General features: G+C 45.5%; 1 protein-coding gene across 20 annotated transcripts; it reads right to left on the reverse strand.

The window, feature by feature from the left end:
* Window positions 1–1,567: 1,567 nt before the first annotated feature.
* On the reverse strand, window positions 1,568–23,587 carry ZNF384 (zinc finger protein 384). 20 transcript variants are annotated; one of them, XM_052701627.1, is made up of 12 exons: window positions 23,256–23,587; window positions 22,865–22,913; window positions 22,161–22,262; window positions 19,014–19,084; window positions 18,621–18,861; window positions 17,972–18,302; window positions 13,245–13,325; window positions 6,454–6,678; window positions 5,619–5,801; window positions 4,731–4,809; window positions 3,750–3,908; window positions 1,568–3,595 (listed from the first exon to the last, which is right to left on the reverse strand). In XM_052701627.1, the coding sequence occupies exons 4-12, from the start codon at window positions 19,077–19,079 to the stop codon at window positions 3,320–3,322; spliced, it is 1,641 nt and encodes a 546-aa protein (XP_052557587.1). In that variant the 5' UTR covers window positions 19,080–19,084; window positions 22,161–22,262; window positions 22,865–22,913; window positions 23,256–23,587; the 3' UTR covers window positions 1,568–3,319. The 20 variants fall into 20 exon arrangements, with proteins under 20 accessions (XP_052557587.1, XP_052557578.1, XP_052557571.1 ...); XM_052701618.1 differs by lacking the exon at window positions 22,161–22,262 and adding an exon at window positions 21,832–21,991 and having other exon boundaries at window positions 13,245–13,322; window positions 19,014–19,080; window positions 23,256–23,586; XM_052701611.1 differs by lacking the exon at window positions 22,161–22,262 and adding an exon at window positions 21,832–21,991 and having other exon boundaries at window positions 19,014–19,080; window positions 23,256–23,586.
* Window positions 23,588–24,768: the final 1,181 nt, after the last annotated feature.

The following is a 24,768-nucleotide window of genomic DNA, read 5'->3' on the forward strand; positions in this document are numbered from 1 at the left end:
AAGAAACAGTCCTAGAAGAGTTGACTAACAAGCTCTCTAGCCCAGCAGTTCCAATTTTAATTAAATGTGGGATATTAGAGAAATACTGTAAGACATTCACAACAGTATTCCCAAAATGCAAATGAAAGGACTCAGCATCAAAATCAGTCTGAGGCAAAATAATGGAAAACCTGTTAAGATGAAGAATGAATGAATGAGTGAAGAATGAATCCTATAACCCAAAGATTTACGAAATACAGGTTTTGTAGAGGGGGGAAAAAAAAAAAAGAAACCCTGGATTCATTCATTGATGACATCATTATACGTTTGGTTTAACAAAGGGGACTGCATAGGTGCAACATACTTAAATTTTCATAAGGCATTGACCTAGCACCATAAGTCAAAAAGATTTACTGTACATAATCACATACTAAGAGGATTAAGAAATGCCTTCTAGCCTGCAAGTCTCAAAAAGAAGCTAATAAAAAGTTGCACTGAATGATGCTTTTCAAGTTAGTGTAGGTCAGATGGATCTGAAAGTTAAAAAGTAACAACTGATACAGTTTGTGGGTGACAAAAACTGGCAAAAGTGGCTTGTGACCTGGACCACTATAAGCCAGGTCAAACAAAATGGACTTTGAGACCATCTCACATTAAACAAGCAGGAAATAAGAACTCTGACTATCTCTATAGAAAGGGGAGAAGATTACCATAGGAAACTGAGATTTCTGATGATTTAGGAATTGCACCAGATAAGCAGCTAACATGAGCTCCTGTATAATGCTGGAGAAAAGAGAAAATGCAATCCTCTGCAGACTTAAGGCAAAGGGAAGGGCAACCTTGTCCATGGCACCGGAGATTGAACACTTAATTCAGAAGTGAATGTTTTTACAGGATTCAGAAAAAATTGATGTGAAAATAAAAGATAAGAATAATTCACAGGCAGGAGGAAATCCTTTATAGTGGAAGACTGAAGGAGTTCCCTCTACTTAGCTTGTAAAAAATAGATTTTGAGAGATGTTAGTGTTTTAAATACCAGGTCAGAGGAGGAAGCTCGAAGGTTCTCTAAATCAGTAGGATGGATCTGAACTGGAAGCCAAAGGCAACCAAATCCAAGAGAAACAAGACTTAGATATTTAGAGAGCAAGAACACAAAGCCCTTGCAGCGGGTTACCAATGGAAGGGATTTGCTATGTCCCTGTGCCTCAAAATCAAGCCAATACATTCTGTGAACATGCACTTAAAATACACCTTAGCTATCGAGGCTCAGTGCAGAACAGCTTGAAATGTCACCTGTAAAATGTAGGAGTCAGGTAGTCTCTTCTAGCCTCATCTGTGAACCTACAAAAAACTTCAGCCACTTGCAGCCAAGCCTGCTGACTAAACACAGAGAAGCAACTCTCTGCCACAGACTACCCAGGTGCAGAGCTCCAACTTTCACTACGCAAACCACAAGGCTGCCTGAAGACAGGGATGCGTTACTCACGGTGCTCGGTGCTTGCAGCAGCAAGATGCTCGTGCTGCAGTCTGGTGCGTGGGGAAGGAACACACGGCACAGGGGCAGGGTGCCTGCAGTAGCACCTCTGAGGAGCCTTTTACACCAGTTTATTTCTACACAAGGTGATTAAAAAAAAAAAAAAAAAGCTCCTTTTGTTTGTTTGTACAGAAATCTGAAACTATAGGCTTTGAGTGGGTATTTTAAAATCCCAACACATGCTTTTTTCCCTTGCCTTTTCATTTGAGTCAGCCTCCATGATCCAAAGAAACTAAGAAGTGATACACAAGACCATAGTCATGTGGACCAAAATAAAATAAAATAAAATAAAAAAATTAAAACAAACAAATAAACAAACCAAAAGGGAAGGAGAAGAGAAGACAAAGAGAGAGGGAAAAACAAACGAAGATTGAAAATAAAAATTTGCCAGGATAATGCGTTTTATAAACACAGAGATAGAAACAGTTACAGCAAGGACAGAGCGGGCCAGGGGTGGGGAATAGATATTTATATATATATATATGTATATATATATAAATTCACGGGGCCTTCAGTTTATTCTTGTTGGCTCCCCGTTCTCTTTAGATTGGTCTCTGTGTGGGGATCTTCATCCCTTTCTCTCCACTGTCCACCTTTTGGGGATTCTCTCCCATGATCAGGGTCCAGAAGAGGCCACCACTGCCATGTGAGTCCAGCCCGTCTTGGCAAGAGGAGCCTGAGAGAGCACTCTGGTGGGAGCTGAGCAGAGAAGCTAGCCTTTCCCTATCACCCGCCGGCTCCTTGAAAGACTGGTCTACTCCTCCTCCTCCTTCCCTTTAGGAAACGGGGCAGGACGGGGGGGGTGTGAGTCAGAACTGCTGTTGTTCCACCTTGCGAGAAAGGGAGTAGAGAGAAGGGCGATGATTATTTTGGCAGTCTCTCACCCTCCCCTCCATTGCTTTTTGGTTTGTTGTTGATGCCTGCAGGCTTTTCTGAGGAGGTGGGGGAAGCAGGAGGGAGAGAAGTACAAGCTGCTAGGACATCATCCACAACGGGCAGGAAGAGCAACGAGCAGGAACCCACATTCCTATGGGGCCTTGGCCATTACGCTGCTCAGATAGCTGGGAGAGGCAGCAGCCAGTTCCAACAGACTCCTCTCTATTGCTCTCCACTAGGGGAGAAGAAAGAGTGCAATACTCCATAGCCCCCAGGCAGTGCAGGCACCTGTCCAGCCCAGAGAACATGCCTCACCTCTCCCCCACACTGGTCTCACTTTCCACTGGGGAGGTTTCTCCCATCCAGTCCTGGGGGCAGAACAATCGACCCCTCCTCCCTTTCACAAGCAGGAGGAACAGGAATGGATATTTCCCTCTTAGACACTCAAGGAAATCCTCAAAAAAAAAAATAAAATAAACCATCCAGTTGTGAACCCTGCCACATTCTTCTGTGGCCCACTGAAAGCATGTCCAAGCCCCTGTACATACTAGGACTCCATTCCATTCACCACGCATGTCTCAACACCTCCCCACCCCTTCATACGCATCCTACAGTGAGAGAAGGCAAAACAGAGGCCTTTCTTTGGGTTTTAAAGGAGGGGCTCTTGCATGAGGAAGTGATCCCAGCACAGGAAAGGAGCTCTTGCACAAGGAAGCATCCTCCTACCAGGCAGGTTGTTGCACAGAAGGAGCACCCCCTTGATAAAGGCTGTTATTCAAGGGGCTGCCATGAACAGGGTTACACGGCCAGAAGAGGCTGTTGCAGGAGGAGAGGCCGGAGACTGTTGCACGAGGAGGGCCACCACACGAGCGGTGCCCCTGGGCGCAGGCTATGCACAAGAGGCTTTCTGCTCCCTGGCTTGAGGTCTCTCTAGGAGCTGGAGAGGTGCTCCACTTGGATGGCGCTGGTGCTGACAGTGAGGCAGATGTCCTTATGATGCTCTGAAGTCTTGTAAGGAGTCAGGTCAAAGGAGCACTGAGGGGGAGGATTGGGTTGGTTAGTGTCTCCAGAAGGGCCCCCTGCTGCCCCACCTCCCTGTGGCTGGAAGTGCTGCTGCTGCTGAGAGGCCTGGGCTTGGGCCTGAACCACCTGCTGCTGTGGATCAGGGATGTTGTGTTTCCGCATGTGCTTCATCAGGTACGTCTCCTGCAATGGGAAGAACGGCATGACAGGTGGGGATGACTCAGAAGGAAAAAAAGGAACAGGGAGGGATACGACAACTCATGGTGCTGCTTCCACAGAACCTACTCTCTGGGGAAGTGTTCCCACTTCTGATAGCTCTCAAGGAGCCAACACTCACCGAGGTGTAGGCCCGGCTGCAGATGGAGCAGGTATAGACCTTGGCATGTTTCACCGTGTGTGTAGCCAGGTGTACCTCCAGCGAGGCAGCATCTGTGTATGCACGGTGGCAGTTGTGGCACTTGAAAGGTTTGTCTTTGTTGTGCTGCCGTCTGTGGGACTGGGGAATGGCAGCAGGGCAGAGGAAAGAGAAAGCAAGTGCAGAGAAAGAGGTGAATGTTAATACTGGAGATTGCTTTACCACTCCCTTCCAACCAGGCTCCAAGTCCCCCAGGACCCAGTATGCTGAGCTAGGTACACCCAGCTCCTAGCACAGAACGTGGTACTTTCCACTCCAGCCCACTGTGTCTTCCCCACAAATTCTTTATCAGCCCTTCTGCACATTTGAAAGCAGTCTCCTAACTCTCCGCAGCATCCATCTTCTCAGTCTCAATGCAATTCTTTCAATCTTTTCCTGCCTTTCTTCACACTGACTCCCCATGTCTATCAACTGTCAAAGCAAGATCTTCCTTCACTGATCGCTGACATTTTACTATTTGGCATTTTTCACTCTTCCCTTCCTCCTCAATACTGCAACAGGACATATTACTTTTGCTTTCCTAAATCTCTAGTCTTACACTAATTCCATTGTAAAACAAACAACAACAAAAATATCAGATAGTGAGATTTTATTCCACTCATAACATTTAGAAAATTTATTGCCCCAGCTATGTTAGAAAACTGCGGAACAGATGGGAAGAATGTTACTAAGGTCTCTCCACATTCTAGTCAAGCTCATAATTTTACAGGATGCAACTGTTTTTGGGACTTATTTGGGTCACTAGTGCCACAAAAGCCATGAATCTTTTCCCTACTCAGCACTTCAATAGTATTTCTGTACTCTTTCACTCTCCTCCCAGCTACCCCAATTTCTCCACCTCCTCCCGCTTGACAGCTGTATTTGCCACCCACACTATTGAGCAGGGCATGCCCAGCCTCTTACCTGCAGGTTGGAAAGCTGCGTGAAAGCCTTTTCACAACCAGGGTGAGCGCATTTGTAGGGTCGGTCCCCAGTGTGGATACTGTCAAGGAGGAAAAGCACAAATGGGAAGCAGTGAATAGACAGGCAAGGCGGACTGCCAGGGCCTGATGCTATGATCAAATCTCACAGCCACTCAGGAGAGCAAGGGTACGGATGATGCTGCCTCCAGCTGCTGTTCTATCTGGACAAAGAGAGCTCTGCCCAGCTCCTGTGTCCAGCTTGAAGTTAGAAAGTACATGCAGACAAGCAATGTTCAGAATGTCACTAGGACTGAGGAGTAAGACTTTATGAATGGGTGGCTGGCTTGGCACGTGGGCCACCTAAAAATGGGTGGTTAGGAGTCTGGGGGCCCAGGCTCCCTACCTCAAGCTCAGGAGAACCAAGAGGAATCCATTCTCCTGCTTCCACAGTATCAAGAAAGTAGCTCTGCTCCTTCTCAGGATACACACTCCAAAAGTTCTCCCCTTATGTTATCAGGGAAATGTGTTCATGCCCCTGTCCCCCTGCAATGCCAGGACAAGCTTCCACACACTCAGTCCAACCCCCGAAGAACCGGGCTGGGATCCCCTATGGCCAATGCCTCTCACTCTATTGCTCTCTCTCTGTACCCCCCGCGGTGCCAGACCAAGGATCCCCAGGGATAGCACATGCCCGCTTCTGCCCTGCCGTGGTCAGCGTCTCCTGCGCAGTCTCCATTCCGTCCACTCTGCTGGGCCACCTCCTCCTGTGTGTGCAGCCGGTCGCGTCCCCCGCCCGCCCCCCGCATGCTTGGCGCGCGTGTGCTCCACAGGTGCATGCCGGCAGCGCGGGGGGGCCAGGGCCAGGCCCCCAGCCTCCTCTGGCCCTTACCGTGTGTGCTGCTGCAGGTGGGAGAGCTGGCGGAAGGCCTTCTGGCAGTAGCGGCAGGTGTAGGGCTTGGCCCCCGAGTGGATGCGGAGGTGCTGGGCCAGGTAGGATGTGTTGGCGAAGCTCTTGGAGCAGTGAGGACACTTGTGCGGCTTGACAATCGCCGTGTGGAGCTTGGAGTGGATCCTGCCGAAGAGGAGGAGGAGCAGCAGCAGTTGGACACGACCGCCATCTGGCTAGTGCTGACGGAATGAGGGCACAAAGGGGGTGGGACAGCACCACTATCTGCTACACAGAGGAACTCCAATATGGCATGAGCTCACTCAGCCTCAAACCGTGCTCCCCTTGGATTCAAGAGCCTGTGGTCTGTCCGCACCGGGGGAGGATCCAGAGAGAGAAACTATAGAGTTTGGACTGAGGGGCATTGGCAGAGCTGTGTGTGGAAAGCCTATGGCTGAAATAACAGGGGGCTGCAAGCGTGGACTGAGTTGTTTGGCAGAACTACGCTGGGGTGACAGGGAACAGATCTTCTATGTGTTCTTTACTCTAGTGCTGGCAAAACCAGCCCTACCTTTTGTCAGATGACGTTGTTCCATTGCAGACACCCCTCAGAGTAAGAAACATTAACCTCTGCGCACACCCAGCCCCTCACAGCAAGCAACAGGTCTCAACGTGTCAGATACCACGACTGCTGGTTGGTTGTGTCTGAGACGTGACCAGCCCACAGAAATCAGCAAGGTCTCCCCGAGTAGTCACCCACGGAGGGTGCCCACTCACAGCATGCTGGGATGACAGCAACATGCAGTGCTGAAGGCCCCCAGCCTCCTCTGGCCCTTACCGTGTGTGCTGCTGCAGGTGGGAGAGCTGGCGGAAGGCCTTCTGGCAGTAGCTGCATGTGTAGGGCTTGGCCCCTGAGTGGATGCGAATGTGCTGGGCCAGGTAGGAGCTGTTGGCGAAGCTCTTGGAGCAGTGAGGACACTTGTGTGGCTTTGTCTCCGTATGGGACTTGGAGTGGATCTGCATCTCCGACTTGGAGTAGAAGGTCAGCGAACACATCCGGCACCTGGGACCGGGGTGAGGGGAAGAGACAGTGTCATATGGGGGCAAGCCCCAATATCTATCAACTCTAACTGGAAGGGCTCATCCACACTGAGTGAATATGGGATATTTTCTTACTATGAGGTTCTGGGGAGGTTTCACCTGGGACATTGTGCTCAGCTGCAAGTGCTCCAGTCCCAGAGGAACAATCTTAAGCTAGGAACTGGCAGAAGAGACCAAACTATACTTAGCAGCCATACAAGTGAAGGTCTTGGGAGAATCAAAGAGATTAATTTATTGCGCTTACAAGGAAGACAGGGCAGCACTTTGGAAATTTTTCTACAGCAATCTGAAGGGGACAGGAACAACAACTCCCAGACAAAAAACATTTTGTTCATCTATTATTTATTTCAGCCAAAAAAGTTGGAAAACCTGAAAATCCCAGGTTAACGTTCATCCTCATTATAAAAGTTAATTCCATGTACTGCAAAGTCTGCAAAAGCAGTTATGACAAAACCATTTAATTCTGCTCCCATTTTTGGAGAAGACATGTTTACGAAGACAATGCTGGAAGTAACAACAGTGCTGCCTTCCTAGTGAGTCTCAAAAGATGTTCTGCATATCAGATCAGATATTTCACTGGTCTAATTGGCTTTCACCGTTTCTATCTCAGTGATGTTTTGAAATGTTTTGTCTGGGAGTTTGAACCCATCTGTTCCCACAATGATCAGAAGCTTGTTTGATAACACAGACTCTTTGAACAGGGAGAAGCAGTGGGCAACTATCTCCAATAGATGCTGATGTTAAAAAACATTCCTCCACCATAATACCAGGTTAAGAGAAGATTGTACTTTTATAAAATTAAAGGTGGTAAAAGAGTTTGTGGTTAATAACGTGACAGAGAGCTAGAGACTACATCCAAGTTACTGAAGGTTATCATCTTCCCACAGAAGTGCACGCCAACAAGTGGCAGACTTAAGGTTTCTCTGAACTAAAAGTTTTTCCACTTGCAGACTTCTCAATTAAACAAGACAAAATGGAACCTGCACTTGGAACTTCCAGGGTCACACCCGAGGGAAAAATTCCACCTACAAGACCTCTGTTCAATCTGTTGTGCTGTGTTAATTATGTTTTGTGCCTGGGAATTTCCTTAAGTTTTACAAGCACTTAAGAAATTGCTCAGTGACAAAAGTCTCTGCAGTTATTACAAACAACAGAGAGCTTATCCTGCTCCTTCCTACATTCAAGTGTTTCTCCTCCTCCTAGGAGAATACTTCATTACATTTACTACAATGGCTATTTATTTTGGAGCCAGAAGCCTTTATGAAGCATGTGGTCTAATTAGCACACGTAATGTAGGCAATATTTATCCAGAACCTACCTTCACTTCCACAGGCCCTTCCAAGCCACAGCTTGATTTTGAGCCATTTAACTGGAAGCCATGCCTCCCCAGCGAGAACTCTACCACACATATGCCATTTTTCTTATATATCACCGTTCCTTTGAATTCCTTATCATCTCTAACAGTTGTTTCCACATTTTCTGCCTTCATCTTTCTCTTACGTCCTTCTAACTGCACAACTGAAAACACCACATAAAAGAATGTGTTTAACCTATAATTCCTCCCTCACATACACACAACCATCCTTTCTAGCATCAACAAATAGAAGCAATCTGTTTATCCCTAGGTCTATTTGAGATGCAAGGAGCAAGAAAGAACATCACCTTTTAGAAAAAGCAGGTTTTGGTTTACAAACCCTCTCTCTCTCTCTAAACACTTGTCCAGTTTGCTCTAGACTTTATGAAAAATTTAAAGCTACACTTGAAGACAGCACAGGCACTCCACAATTTTAGTCATATTTAAAGAATGAGAATTGTATTCCTGAAAGTAGCAATGCTAAAAGGAACTTTAAAGTGAACACTGAACTGAAAAGTATCTCCAAGTCCAGTGCCCTGCTAATGCAAGGAATTAAGCCATAACCCCCATAACAAGAAACAGGATCATTTCAACCATGAGAATAATACATCTTTGGAACAACATTCAGAGGCTGTATTATATTCCCAATCACTTGGCTCCTACAATGACTAGTTTTAGAATTCAGCTACCTGTCCAAGTGTACTACTTTTCTAGACATGTATCTCTAGTGTACATACAGTCCTGGGAACTGTTATCTTCTCTGCTGTATATGACCATTTATTTTAAACATCCCATTCTTTTTTGAAAAAAAAAAAAACTAATGAACTTTACTATGTCTAAGCACTCCCACCCATTAAGTATCTAATGACAATAAAGCCAACTAGTTTATTGTCCAAAACATCTGCGCAGCAATTTCTTTACTTCTTTGCTTTGTCAGGTATCTGCCTTCAGGTCAGAAATTCCCTAGAATAAACTTTGATGCAGAGAAACAATGTTCTTCTCCATTCTGACAAAAATCTCCCTGGAACCTGCATAAGAATGGAAGATAAATCTCAATGCGAGGAAAAACAGCAAAACCAAGAGACCCCACACCCACATACAAAACAAACAAAAAACCCTCCAAACCTCAGAAGATAAACAACAACAACCAACCTCACTTGTCTGCGTTTAGCAGTTGCAGAGGTCTCCAAATTGTTTTTAAAACAATATGAAAATATATTCCATATATATGGACTCATTTTCCAATAATCCAACTAGCATCAGCTGAGAGAGGGCAAGAATGTTATGTAGCATTAACAAATTCATCAGCCTTACGAGTTGAAAAGGCCCTGGAATAGAGCAGACAGCTGCATTTTAGAGTTCTGCATTATGCGGTTGCAGGCATTTTCATGGGAACAAGCGATCTATTTAATTAACAGCTTTGCATTTTGCCTCAGACTACATCTAATATTAAAGGGGAGGATGCAGTCAGTCCTCTGGTGGGGAAATATGGATTCAAAAAAATGTTTAAATCCATACGGCTAATGAGGACATCGCACCTGACAACTGCAGTGTTTCAGTATTCTATTTCATTGAAATTCTCCTTGCTGGGAAGAGGAGAAGTAGGGAGTGCTGTTTGCTAAGCACGGACACGGCGCTACGTGACATAAGTCATCGTTTTTGTTAATATGCATTTTTAACCTTTTCTCCCCGTTGTGCTTCTGAACTACTACTACTTCCACTGTATTCTGAAAGCAAGTAACAGAAATGAATGCAGTATTCCCATTGAGAGTGTAACAAAAAACCCTATGACTGTTTGTCATGGCTCTGCAAATTTAGCCTCGGAGAATAAACTCTTAATAATGCAGAGGTGCATTTCTCCATATAAATAGTTTTATATTCATCAGTATACTAGGGAACAGAAGTAACACCTTACAATGTTTCTGATCTTTTCTTTTTATAGGGAATCTACAGAAATAAAGTGAGATAAAAAGAATACGTGCATGGTAAGACTAACACCCTCAAAAAAAATCATGAAATGCCAGTAAAAGTTGGATACATAATTCTAATTCTGCTCCCATATGAAAGTCATCATGATGAGTCACAAACAAAATTATGCTTATAGGAGCTAGACTACAACTCTGAGGCACACAGTGCCATGTTTTTGCTCCTTCTCATAGAATGTTTTGCCTCATTCATCACATGCTGTTATAAGATAAAATACCATCTGACATATCATCTCATAGTAAAATCTGCCTACCATGAATTAACAGTATTTTTCAATCAAGTGATTAATTAATTGGTATCACAGTTGTGAAAACTGTAAGCTTTTACATGACTTTCAGAATTCAATTTCCTATTGAGATTCATCTTCAAATTTAACTGAGCCCTTGCTCTTTCTGCTAGACTTCAAATACACCATCACAAGTTAAAAATAATAATAACTTAAAAGAACAGATCAGAAAGGTCAGAAGTTAAACTAGTTAAGTTTAGGCTTCCTGAGTCAACAGATATTTAGTAAGGAAAGAAATTTACTGCCTTTGCAATGCAGAGTTAATGAAGTAACTAATGCAATCATTGCATAATAATGGATGCACAGTGCAGAAGAAATGCTGATTTAACCTTCAAATTATCCCATATTTTAAAGCAAATTAAACATTTCCTCACTAATATTTTGTAAGAGGCAAGGGGAAGGAGATAAAATATTTAAGATACAAGGCTAGAAAACTTGTATAAGACCTAAATAAAAGTGTATGAATGCCAAATGCAAGCTTGCAAAATTGTACTCCTGCATCCATTTGCCAATTTACACTATTGACATGCATGCTATCAAGTCTGCTAATTACACAGAGATCTTCATAGACTTATTTCCACAGACCCTCCATTGCTTGGTATCATGGTAAGACTACAGAAAACAAACATGCACCATTGTCCTGGCAAAGCAGTGACTATTTTTAAATGCTCTCATCATATAGCATTTCTCCAGTCCTCAGAGGTGATTCCTGCATTCTGTCAATATTTCCAAATGATCTTAGAAAAAAAAATGCCAGACTCAGAATTTTGTAGCATTTCAGTGTGCTTCACAAATTGCCTGTCTTCCTTTAAATACCTTGTTATTTATTCTTTCAGCAACTGCATTTACCATCTTCTGTCAGAGCCTCACACTGGGAACTCACATGACGTCATTTAATTTCTAGAAGTCTTCTGCACTGCTTTCCAGGACACTGTTTCCCCATTACTTACATAACTTATTCTTTAGATTAAAGATGTTCAACTACAGCCAACAGGACACTTCCTAGAATCACTTAATGTTCCGAGTTGGAATGGACCCACCACAAGGATCTTCGAGTCCAGCTCCTGGCTCCAATTCTATCCAGGCCTACATTATTCTTTTAAATAGTGCTTGAGCATCTAGGTCTCAATCCCTAACTCTGCTAGAGAAGCCAGGCTGTATTAACAAAGAAACTAAGCCTTACATTGGGCTGTACTAAAACCACATTTTGCTTGAGCAGCTCAAGTTTACAAGCCACATAAAACTTAGCCTTTAAAACAACAACAACAACAACAACAAAACCCACAACTATCTACCAGCAATTGCTTCTATCTGTAAATTGTCAAAAGATTTTCTGTTGACCTCTGAAACCACTGAATGACATCAGGCTTAAGACCTCTATCGATTTCTGAAATCGGTAACCATTAGAATAGACAACTAGCAAAGCAATAAAATACAATAAGGTATTTCCTACGAACATGATAATACCCAATGCTAAATTAAAAAAAAAAACAAAAGCCCCATAAGAAACACTAATAAATTTGGAACCAGAAGTAAGGTCATCTGTGTCAACAAAATTTGGCTCTGCAGTGCAGCCACATATTCTGATACAGCTTTATCGACCGCTTCAACAGAACTGCATCCTTATTATGTTGCACAGATAGATACTTAACAAGCAAGTGGTCAGCATTCTTCATAACCACTGTGATGCATACAGCATCAGACTTGTCAAGCGAGTGCAATTCCAATCTCAGAAGGCAAAATCACTCCTCTGTTTGAGCCACACAGAAGTATCAGCGTTCCACACTCATCTGTCCCCACAGCATCCATTTCTTTTTTCCTAACAGTAGGAAGTGACAAAAGACAGGAATGAAAAAAAAACAACTAGTAAGATATACCCACTAACTCTGAGTGGCTAACCCAATATCCGCAAACGTTGATTTTCCTTTAAAGGAACTTGACAGTACATGCATTTAAATCACAGCCCCTGTAAGACTTCTGCACTGTAGCTGTAAGATACTACGCTTCTGCAAAGCTAAAAAGGATGCAACATGTAACAGAGGACTATTCAATGATACTTGGCAAGGGATTATGGTTTTGGGAACACCAGATGTGACCTAACTTGTGTTTGCACAGTGTAGCCTGAACCACGACTTAAGATAACTATTAAAACCGTACCAAACAGCCTACAGGTTCTTCACATTAGCAGTCAATTGCCTTCCCCAAATCATCCTTATCCTTCTCAACTCCACAACCCCATGCCATTTCAATTTTTATACTGGTCCTAAGTAAATTTTCTGGACTCTGACAGGCTATCAAGTACACTATAACTGTAAACACATAAACAAAGATGGTACAAAAGTGCATTGACTCAATGGGGTCAAATTAAGGTGTGACCACGCAGACGGATGTGTGACATAAGAGATTTGATGCTCTCTCTCTCCAGCTGAAACAGTTACTGACTCCCTCATTCCCTTGCACACACTGACAAGCAAGTAAAATGCACTAAAATTAAAACTCGTGACTTCCTGTTCTTTTTACTTTGCACTATGATGAACTACAATGAGAACACACGTGCACATGCAAACACGTAGTTAAAACACCATAATAGAAGGGAGAGAACTTACCATAATCCAGGTTTTCTCCTTATTATATCCCGAGACACATGGTCAGTCTTAACTACCATTTCTAACCTTCTGACACGGTACTCATATACAAAGCAAAGCTTACAAACAGTGTGTATATAAAGAAGTACATGTGCACCTGTCCTCCTTAGAACTTTGAAAGTATAAGCCAATTTTAACCAAATCCGAAAAAGGGGTAAGAATTTTAAAATCACAACAAGTGTCACAAAAATATGCAGCTGGAAAAGATAAGAGACCCTCTTGGAGCCCCCTGCTGAGGGAAAGGCTAGTGAGCTCACCCTTGATTAGACATCAGAGAATCCACACAGGAGAGAGCCGCTGGAAACCAGGCTTCATTAGTTCCGCTGCTCACGGAACTACTTGTTAAAAAAAGCAAACAGAAATTCCAACATGTGGCATCACACTGACACCCACATTGGTCAACAGCAATCTTAAGAACCTCTGCACAGATTCTGCCACCACAGCTAGGACAATAAATGATATTAATAGCAGTTTGTTGTCTTTTTCTAGCGTCGGAGGGGGGTGAGGCTCTTTGCCAGAGGAGGTTATATACTAACTAGTGCTGACAGCAGAAACGTGGCAAAATTTAGGAATGCTGGATTTAATATTTCTAGGCTTTGGAGGGAATGTGGTCAAACTTCCTGCCCCATACTTCAATCTCTATTTCTCCTTTGCCTGTAGCCTTCCACCCTGTTGCAATCCCGTCTCTCCTGTACCAATACCCAGCCCCAGGCTCTTTTCCCATATGCCCCAGCCTCCTCATCCTCAGTTGCCAGTAACTCTCCCCTGTTCGTTAACATTTATCTCCTCTCCCTCACACTTCTACTTGTCTGTCCACATCCCATGCTCTTTTCCCCATCTGTTCTGTTAATCTGAGGTACCTCCTTCATTTTCCAGCTCCTCACAGATCTGCCTCTTTCTTCCTGTTTCAGTCTTGACCCTCCCTAGCTTTTCTATAACCTTGCAAATAGGCTCTCCGTCACATCCTCTACTTTGTGAGGCTCTTTCCTCTCTCCTCCTTCCTTTCAGAGATTCCCATCTCTGCCTTATCAAGGTTCCAGACTTCAATCAGCTCCAAGCCCTAGCCCTATCTCACTCTCGTCTCCACCGCGTTTGAATCACGCACTGCCTTCTTTCACCTTGCCATTGCACCTGCAAGAGGGGAAGGCTCCTGCCAACTCTGAGCACAAAGATTCCCTTCTGAAGCAGAATGAGGGCTGTGACTGAAGGAAAAGCAAGCTTGGCTCTTCAGCACTAATCTAGAAGACGCTTATCACAGTATAGAGAGCACACACATAGTACAGCCTCATATAAACACAGAGAGGTCAGAGCCTATTTAGTTCTTCTGTGGAGACAAACAGTCTGGTCAGGGCCTGGATTCATGCAAACCTCAAATACCAACAAAGATGATACAATAATCTTTGCGTATTTCAACTACTAAAGTATACAGCATCTCAGAGCATGCTTAACCGATAACTTTCAAAATTTACAACTTGACCAAATTTTCAGGCAGACACGGCTTATGAAAGCCATTACCAGCACATTTCAAATCTATTAAAAAACAACAGCAAAATCATCACCACAGGGGAAGGTCAAACAGCAACACTAAATTCAGTGTAGGGCCAAAAAAAAAGGGGCTGAAAAAAAGGACATGCCCACCACCTGTTGTATTCAAGCCACTGGCTCCCCTTACTTCCATCCCTTATTTCCATCATCCAGATTTTTCCCCTTTCAGTTTGTCTCTGCTTCTTGCCAAGACTTCTAAGGCTTCTGCACATTTTTTCTCCCTAGACACACTTCAGAAGCTTATGTCTCTTAGCTGGCTATTGTCTCCCAAGCTAAAACTCCCTCCAGCCCAGAGAAAGTAAGGAAACTTACCAATGAAGGCAGGAAACAGAAAGCTCTATGACTACAGTGTAACAGCAAGGTCCTTCTCATGCCTACAACTTTTCTACACGTACCCTTTGCTCAAAAAGCAGAGTCTACAAAACCATCCCAGACAGAAAACTTAATATATTGTGTCAGTGCTGATAAAGAGGTTCCTTCCTCCAGTAAATGCAAGACCAAACTATTCAGAGAACTGTTTGACAGAGAAAACTGACGATCTGAACCAGAGAGACTGAACCATTTCAACCACCCTATCTACACATCACACCAGAAGCTTTAAGAAGTGAATTTGAACACACACCAAAACAGTACTGAGAATTACCGCTGTCTGCAGAATCTATGCCCTTTCTTCCTCAGTACCTTTTAAAGTTCTGATTAGAAATCATGTGCTTCACACACTGACAGCATCTTAGTAGAAACACTCTTGATGCTGATCTCTTTTTCCACAGGAGAAAAAAGTAAATTCTACCATGATGTCAGGAGACATTAACGAAGAACTGACAATGAATCCAGACAAGTCTGAAATGACATTATTCATGATGGAAAATGCTTCACAGAACTGGTTTAGATGCTTGTCCCCTGCAGGTACAAGCCTCTTCTAATATCACAAAGCAGAACAAGGACTCTTGCCAGACTAATCCTTAGGCTAGATGTGCAAGATCTGCAAGCAACAGCATCATCAGTAAAAGCCTCACGCCTTTTCTTACCGAGAAAAACCTAGTGGTAAAAGATTGTTGCATCAATGCCACAGCAGTCTAACTCACTTCTAGAGACGGCAGCAGAACATCTGCTATTTGCTGGGGCAGGAATCGCTACATTCAATGGGCTGATCTGCAACACTCGTATCATCTTTGTGCCGCAATCCCTTCAAGGCCTGCCTGCAGTACTGCTCATTCAAGGCCTCGATCCTTCTTCACAATATGCCAGGAGTCAAGAATTAGGGAAATTAGCCACCAGCTCAGACACCCATGACAAAAGAGCTCATGAAGATAAAAAAAAAAAACAACAAAAGTAGTCAGACTGATCAATATAGTACAACTCCTTCCAGGCATCTGACTAGACTGTCCTTAGCATATCAGGATGAGTCAATGAAATCACACAAATGCCTGCATGTACACCACAAGCAACTCCTTCAGCCCACAAGGGATCACGTTCAGAAAAACCTCCCATGCAATCCTAACCTAGCTAGGATACGTCTGCGCACTACAGTAACCACTTATTATTCATTATCACCTAGAACAGTGAAGGAACCCACGAGTTCTCAAGTTTTAACCTATGGATGTTATATACAAACATCTTCCCACAGCTACAAGAGCACTCATTGTCCTTTATATTTAACAATTCTTTTTAGTTCCAGACTTGCATGTGGAAAGCATCAGACAAAGAAGAGACCCCTTGGTGGCCTTCAATAAATCTCAATTTGGCTATCTTGCACTTTAATACTGCTCAGAGGAAGTTCGTCTTCGAATGGGAACTGGAAGAAGAGACAGACTAAACGTGAAGACGTGAAATATTCCTGGTTACAAGTTTCCTACATATAAACCTATTTGTGTGGGGTTTTTTTCTGCAAAGTCTTTTTCATGATCAGTTACAGAGACTATGGGCGTTCATAAAGTTTCTGCTGAGTCACTCCACACGGTCATTGGCATTTTTTTTCCAAACTTCCATGTAAACAAGGAGCTATAATTAAAGCTTTGGTTCAGCTTTAATTCTAACGTTCACTGCCAATTGTGTCCCCTGTAAATACATATCTAACAACCTAATTAGCAACCCAGACTGTAAGCAGCTTGAGTAGTGTGGAATTGTGGCTAGGGCCCAAAATAAATGGTGGACTTAAAAATAGCAAGCTACCTAACACTCCCACCCCTCTTCACCATACGCTGATTGTATTTTCAAAGTGGAAAAACTGGGACATTGGGTAAGGGAATAAAAGGACTGTTCCAAGCTCTAGTTTTGCAGCTATTTGACTGTATCGATTTAAAAATGTAAACATTTTAAAAACGCTGTAGTTAAAAATGAAACAAGAGTCTGGGATGGATGCATAGATTCTGTGGAAGTGCCTTCATACTCATGACTTACTTCCAGAAACATAACTAAACTGGTACAAGAAAGAAAAAAAAAAAAAAAAAGAGGTAAAAGGGAAACTGAGAAGGATTCATGGACACATAGTAGGGAAGTGAGATGAGCTACGAATCATATATTTCTGCTTTGACTCACTGACCTTAACCAGCCCTCAGAACCTCAGAAACACACATCACTAAATACCCATACTGGCTCCTGCTTCCCAACCAACACTGACCATCACATCCCCACCCTAGCACTCATCTGCTCTGTCCAGCTGCCACGTTCTCAAAAATGTTGTACTCCTTATTACCCTCTGCTTTAAGTACTTCCTTCTAATTAACCTCTCTCCCTTTCCCAGCACTCACTTGTGCAAGCTCCTTAAGCCACATCCCTCCAAGCTCAGAAACCCAACCTCAAGGCTCAGAACGCTCTCCCCTCCTATCGAGTAACTTTTGGGCTCAGTAACACCCTTACATCTAATTCAGAACAGAACTTTTTTCCTGTTTTGTTGGGAATGCTGAAACAGTAAGACAGCACATGGGGCAATGCACACAGGAACAGATGCTATCACCACAATTCACTTCATCTGTGTTCCTTCACTATGGAGAATTTATACTGGACAGATTGGAGTCCTCATTCAGGGGCATTCAGGTACACTAGGACTCTCAACCACACCAGAAGTGCTCCAGGTGCACCAGACAGTGCTGCACTCTGCAGTATGCCAGCCACAGCACCCAACTGCAGCATCAAGGATATGGCTCAGCCTCTGAAGGAGCTAATATTAACTAACCGAGCAATACTAACATTCATATGTTTAGAAAACTGAGGTTGTTCACTACAAAGAAGATGCTTAGTTTGGGGTGAATCTACCAGCTTGCAAACATTCCAAATTATCAAGAAAACTCAACCCTCTCTGCAGCTAAGAGTTTCTCTATTCAGGGACTCTACAAGGAAGAGGCAAAGATCTCTCCCACCCCCACGTAACCCTCCAAAGAGCTGAATATACCCCCAACCCCATGCAACGTAACAATCATGGTTTAAGCCTGCTCCCCACCTGTATGTCTTGCCATCCTTGTGCTGGTCCTCATCATCCTCGTTTGACAGCACAAAGGGGTCGCTCATCTCTGGCAGCCCCGATTCCTGCAATCGTTTCTTCTTCCGGCCCCGAGGCGGTTTGGGGGCAACTCCCCCACCCCCGCCCCCCCCCCCACCTTCGGAGAGGGTGGTTGTCCCCTTCTTGGTCAGATCAGGCACCACCTGGAGGGCTGCCTGGGAGCCAGGGGGTAGTGCAGAGACGATCATGGGAGCTGAGATGGGGAAGGTTTGTGCAGAGGAGGCTGTAGTCACCAGGGAGCCTGATGGAGAAGTTATCACGAGACCAGGACCTGAAAACAAAGATGCAGGTCAAGTATTACCCTTCTAATGATCTCCTCATCTCACAGAAGTAAGGTTTATACATCTACATTTAAAACAGAAGAGCAGCTTAACATCTCCAAAACATTCTCAGTCTTCACAGCTAGAAGTCAAACATCAGCACAGAGGCTAGACGAATAGACTTCCTAGAGATTCACAGTGAAACTACGCTTAGAGGCAAGGCAGTCTACACCATCAGAAATGCTCGGGATGATCTATAGTCCCAAGAGGATTTTGCAGAATCCTGCACTACACACATCCTGGCATCCTCCTGATGCAGAGTTCCCTACCTGCTGTCATGAGCCCAGCAGACTGCACTGGCACCACGGTGATGTTCTGAGTCACAGGGGCTTGGCTGTGTGGTGTCAGCTGCTCCGGCTTGGTGTCAGAGTCCATTGCAATGCCAGTGGGAAGGGCCACTGAGGTGGGCACTGTCAGCAAGGCAGGGTAGTGGGGGGGAGCAAGGCTGCAGCCCTTCTCTGTGGGCAATAGCTGCTCCTTCATCTTGTTAATAAACATGGTGTTGTCAATCTAAACAGGTGGGAAGAACAGCTTTTAGAATATTGCAGTACAGCCTCTTCCAGCAGTTGGCTGAGCAAGAAAAGCAACAGAAACATGCATCATTCACAAACTTCTAATGTGAAGCAACATCAGCAAAACGGGTTGAAAGACAAAGATCTTACCTGTCCCGAAACCGTGGGCACTGCTGGCCAGAAGTACGGAGAGGAGTTGAAATGAGATTCTTCCATCCTAGCTGGGCACAGGGGGGAACAGGAAGGGGGAAGGGAAGAGGAATGGAGAAAAAGGAAGACAGAGACAGACGCACACACACACAGAAAAGGAATATTAAACCCAAAATGACTCCAACAGGGAACTGCCTCAGTCTAATGCTGTGACAGTTCCTTAATCTCCCCTTTCTCATTTAAGCAGTCACTCCCCACTTTTGAGCTATCTACCCAAATCCTGTTATTTTCAGGGAAAAAGTTATCTGCTATTCCCACAGACTTAGGCCCATACCTCTTGCCTAGTAGTTCTCCATGCAAAATAAAATTAACAATGATTACACCTGACCCAAAACACCTCTAATATTCCCCAACTACCGTCCACCCAAGTACATGGCATAAAAGATCAAGTCTGTGCACGTGCAACCTGGCTGGCAAATACAGCTGAAAGCCATTTTTCACCGTCACAACCATCCTGACCCCAAAAGCAGTGAAAGTTCTGGACCCTGCCTGTCCCTCCACCCCAGTTCACTAAGGATCCAGATGCAGCAAGGGCACATTAGCAGCATGTTGTACAGGAAGAAGGACAGGCAGAGAGAGGGAAACAGACTTGTCCAAGATAACAGACAGCCACAGAAGACCAAGCAGTAAAACTCAAGGCTCCTAACTTCCTGCAGCCCTCTGCTCTGACCACTCCAGCCCCACTCTTATAAGAAAACCAGAAATGTCACTCAATCCTGACAGACAAGATCCACCTCTTTCATCCAGCAAGACAACAGAGCAGGGAAACAACCTGGCTGCCCTGCTCTTGAGGTATCGAGGTATTCCCAAGAGGTACCACATCAAGCTCTCTGTTGCCTGTTGCAGTCCTGTCTCCAGGACAAGAATCAGTAGCATTCTGCCCTCAGTCTAGTGCCCACTGCTCAATCTCAGCTCTCCATGGACAAGTCAGACACCAGAAGATAGTCCTCTGAGGACAGAGGCTTAATCTCTTTAGGATCACCTAGCTGAAAGAATCTATTTTACTGTTCTTTCTATTCTAATCCTGTCATTCCTCTGTGTAATATCATTATCAAGAGCAATTTGCAATGCTCCATAGATGCTATTGAAAAACTAAGAGATTCACAAAACAGTATTTTCTGGAGTAGATGTACCTGTTTCTGAACAAATATGGCAAAATCGGCAGGCAAAATAAATGCAATAAAAGCTGTGCTCAGTGAACATTACATCTGGCACAGCAAGCTGTTTAGATAAAGCAAACACTACAGGTTTGCAGCTATCTGCAAATCGTACCAGTCCTATTTCTGTTATGATGTGGCAGCAGACTAATTAACAAGTAAATATTGTTTCTGAAGGACCTATCTCAGTCATCAGATAAGCTAAGGAACATGCCCCAAGAAGCATGAAACATTTTCCAGAAGTACATTAGGACAGAATAAATACATGTGGAATTACTGTGTATGAGCCAAAACGCAGAGATAATTTTCCTCTATGTAGAGAAGCAGTATTTAAATGAACCAAATTACCTGTTAATTTTGTTTTTATGAATTGCTCACGCAACAGCAAAGCCAAGTATTCCTGCCTCACTCACTCACTCCAAATCAACCAATAAACACACTTAGGAATGATTTATTTACCTTGCATCAGTGGCATGCAGACACACTGCTAGCTGCCTGACTGAATTACTCTGGATTTACATTGCAGCAATTCAATCAGAATCCAATGGGGCACATATCTTTCCTTTGCTTCTTTTACTGAAATTAATTACGTATTCTGTCAACAACAAGGCTCTATGTACATAACACCCAACTACACGACTGTTTGCTTCCACAGAAAGAAAAAATACATGTAGAGGATAAGGCCTCCCTTGGCAACTGAGCGCCACCTGAATCAAGAAGTTTTTTTTTGGCTGGAATGTAAAGGAGCTTCGTTGTTGTTGTTTTAAATCAGTAAGCTCCTATTTGCTCAGCTAAAGAAAAAAAAAAAGCCAACCCTAAGCAAACCTGATTACGTAAAAATGAAGTCTCATACAGTAATCACATACATTTTTTTAAATAAACTTGGTAATTGTCAAGTCTTGAATCCCTCAGACTCAACCTAAACTTCAGCAGTGAAATGCAAGGACATCAATTTCAAGAAAAACCTCACAACAACTTTCTTACTTAAGGAGCATAAAGCATGAAAGGCACCTCCATCTTCAGACTGTAAAATCCAAATGAGCACAGACAGGTGGCACGCAGTGGCCTCCTGTTTCTATCTAGTTCCTGCCAGATCTTCATAAAGCACCCATCTTTTGTTTGCTTATTTACAAAATGTTTCAGTTTAAAACCAAAACAAACAAAAACGCCCACACACCAAGAAAAAAAAAAAAGCAACAAAACAACACAAAAACGAACCAAAGAACCAAAGAAGTTCTCAATGATTCTCAAAAGGTGACTATGCTGTTTTCACTAAACTCTCTAACAATCCTTCTTCCCATCCAGCAGTGTTTATGCTTGAGCAGCTATTGGACTCAAAAGACTTGGCTTGAAAGACTGAGATGTAATGAAGTTACAAGAATGTGAAGAAAAAGGAGAAACAGTGTAAGAGTCAAAGCTGTCATGCAGTCTCACTAGCAAGCCAATCTTCCAAAGAGAGAAAACAAAGATAAGATTCCTCTACCAAACTACCATTCTAATACCCACAGATGTCCCTCCCCTATCCCACTTTTAAGCTAAAGGACATTTTGAAAACATGCACCCCTATTCATAGCCCCCACTTTAACACCACTCACACTTACTTTACCAGAACTCTGCACGCAACCCTTCCAATTGCTCTATAACTATCCCACATGGGCTGGAGCTTCAACCCTGTACCACAGCACGTTCCCACTGCAGTGCCTTCATCATCCCAGCTTCCACAAACAGGCCAGAGATGGGACCTTCTTCCTATTCACCAGTCTAGTATCAGACAGATGTCAATGTACCCTCCTGATATAAACCAAAAACACCTTCTGTGTACAAGCCACAAATGTACATGCACCAAATAAACAACTGAGTGAACCAGAGAACTCACAAGGGACAAGGAAACTGAAGTTTATATCTCAGAGAACTTCACAAAGTCACATACTTAATGGGCTGGGCTTATACTTCTTTGCAGGTCATCACTTTTAATCACAAACACACAGATAAAAAGCACGTGCAAGTAAACGGTGAGGCAGAGGCTGTGTTTCTGGAAGGTATAATCAAGGTTGGATATGCAGATATTTACAGATTGACTTTAATGTAGTTTCCTTTATTCTCCAGATACTCAGCATTTATTTATACGTAGCATAGAGCTTTCATCTGACAAAACAATTATTGAAATTGTCATTCTGTGTCTGCCCAATACCTTTGGCCAGTAAGAGTGAGCATTTGGGCTCAACTACTGCAAAATGCTATAGATGCTGAAGGCCACACAGGATATGGGACCAAATGCCAAAGTGCCTCCCCTAAGCTCCTCAGTACCAACAAGATCAAGCACTGCTATGCACAACAAGCACATGCAGATGTACATCAAGAACACCCCAAAGAACGGGCAAACCCTGAGTCCCAGGCCCCCAGCCCACACACCACAGCTACAGCAACATTGGTGCTGTACCAGACATAGGGGCAGCCACCACCCCGGCCGACCAGACCCGGGCAAAAGCCTCTGCCTGGCGAGGAAGCGCCCGGCACCCCACCGGCCCCATCCCCTCTCCCACCCCTGACCCTGAGGTCCCGTCCCGAGGTCCTCCCTCCTCCCTCCGGCTCTGCGCGCTCTCAAGCCCCGGGCGCTCTGCGGGCGCTGCTTACCCCTCTCACTCTCCCTCCTCTTGCATCGCTCCTCCTTCCAGGGCCGTCTCTGCAAACAAACCGCCAGGGTTACGGGGCTGCTCGGAGGCCCCCATGACGCGGGCCGCCCCTCGCTTGCAGCCCCCCGGGGTCGGGCCATGGGAGGCGCGGGGCTCCCCGCAGGCACCGGCGGGATCGGAGAGGCCCGCACCCACCTCCCCCCGCAGGGCCCCGCCACCGGGACGGACGGGCGAGCGGACAGACAGGCGGCCCGCTACCGTTTCCGCTTCCGGAGCGCCTCGAAGCCGGAAGTGCCGCTTCCCCGGGTCCCCCCGGCCCCGCACCCGCCGCATTACCGAGCACCACCCCCCAGCGGCGACCCCAACCCCGACTCCGGCGGCGGCCTCCTCACCGGAAAGAGGAGCGGCGAGGCGCTTCCGGATCAAGAGGAGGAGCGCGACTCAGCTCTTCCGGGGCGCCGAGCGGAGCGGAACGGCGTCATCGACGGCTTCTCTTGAAAAAGAGGAGGAGCGGCGGCAGCCGCCGGCCTGGGTCAGCTTCCCGGCGGCGGGAGCGTGGTGGGCGGGCGCCTGGGCCGGAAGCGGGGGGCAGAGGTGGGCGCGCGCCTACCGGAAGCGCGGGTGCTGGCGAGCGGAGAGCCCGGGTTGCGGGGAGGGCGGAAGTAGCTGTGGCGGCGCGCGGCGCTCCCCAGCCCGGCGTTGAGACGGCTTCCGGCCCAGGAGGCCTCCCCGACGTGACGTGCGCCGTGCGGGTGCGCGGCCCTCGTGAATATTCATAAGAAATATGAATATTCATGAACGGTCCCGCCCCTCCGCCGGGCTCCCGTCCACGCGCCCTCACCTACCTTCGTCCTGGCCAGCCGTCGGAGGCCGGCGCCGGGCGTCTCTTCTGCGCGGCTCGGGGCAACCCACGGCCTCCTGCCCTGCCCCGCGCCGTGTCGGCCGACCTGTCGCCCTGGGCCGGACGCCAGAGCCCTGCGCTTCGCCGGTGGCCGGGTCAGATGGCCTCCTGTCGCCGTGTGGGCCGTGCCCCGCAGTTGCGCCGGCTCTGGCACGGCCCCGAGCTCGTGGCGCTGACACGCTGGCACGCAGCCCGCCTTGCAGCAAGGCTGTTTTCTGCCAGCTTTGCGAGTCGGAGCGCCTCAGCCACATCAGTGCTGTAGCAGACATAAGGGAGAGGCCAGGCTTAAAGGAGGCAGGGTAACCCCCTTTCTGCAGTCGCACACAGCATAAGCGCACCTATACGCTTTTTTTTTTCATTATTATTCACAACTTGACGCCGATGGGGACGGCAGCTCACAGTTTGACAATGTGGTTTTCAGATTAGGCCCAGCTAGACTGCTCGTGTTGCTGTGCAGCGTGCTTGGCTGCACATAACGCAGTAGCGCATCCTTCAAGCCTTGGTGATGGCACAGGATGAGGCATGAGGCTGTTCCTGGGCAATGCAGTGCACCTTGAATTGGAGAAGTCCCACGCAATCATGAAACCAAGCTGGCTATTGCAGCCCTACCCTGCCCTAAACTTTTGTAATTCAGGTGCTGAGAGACTTTTGGATATAATCTACTTCATTCCACCATGTGCAGCAGGACTAACTTTGGCACTGGAGCCACCTTCCGGGTTAAATTAGGTTCCCTTCTCATTTATGTTATTACTCGCCAAGCATTTGGCTGAGCTGTTTCAGTACTCTGACTTAACAAAAAACTTTTCTTTTTTTTTTTTTTTTTTAATTGTTATATGAGATTTGTGCCAGCTTGGCCTGCTGAAACAGCTCTTCAGGGCCAGCATGAGTAAGAGGGTGGGACCAGGGAGCACACAGCTGTAGCAGCCCGCATTTGGGTTGGCTGGGGTGATCATGAAACCACAATATCCGGAGTGCTGTCCAAAAGGAAATCTGGTGGCCAAGAG

Source organism: Tympanuchus pallidicinctus, unplaced genomic scaffold (assembly GCF_026119805.1).
Source record: "Tympanuchus pallidicinctus isolate F22 unplaced genomic scaffold, pur_lepc_1.0 scaffold40, whole genome shotgun sequence".
NCBI classification, from domain to species: domain Eukaryota; kingdom Metazoa; phylum Chordata; class Aves; order Galliformes; family Phasianidae; genus Tympanuchus; species Tympanuchus pallidicinctus.

Coding starts and splice junctions, on each gene's coding strand:
- ZNF384 (XM_052701611.1), bottom strand. CDS start 21,884: ATGTGGGATAGTTATAGAGCAATTGGAAGGGTTGCGTGCAGAGTTCTG. Junction 18,862..19,013: donor TGCCCACGGTTTCGGGACAG/GTAAGATCTTTG, acceptor CCACCTGTTTAG/ATTGACAACACCATGTTTAT. Junction 5,802..6,453: donor CACCTGCAGCAGCACACACG/GTAAGGGCCAGA, acceptor CCTCTTCGGCAG/GATCCACTCCAAGCTCCACA.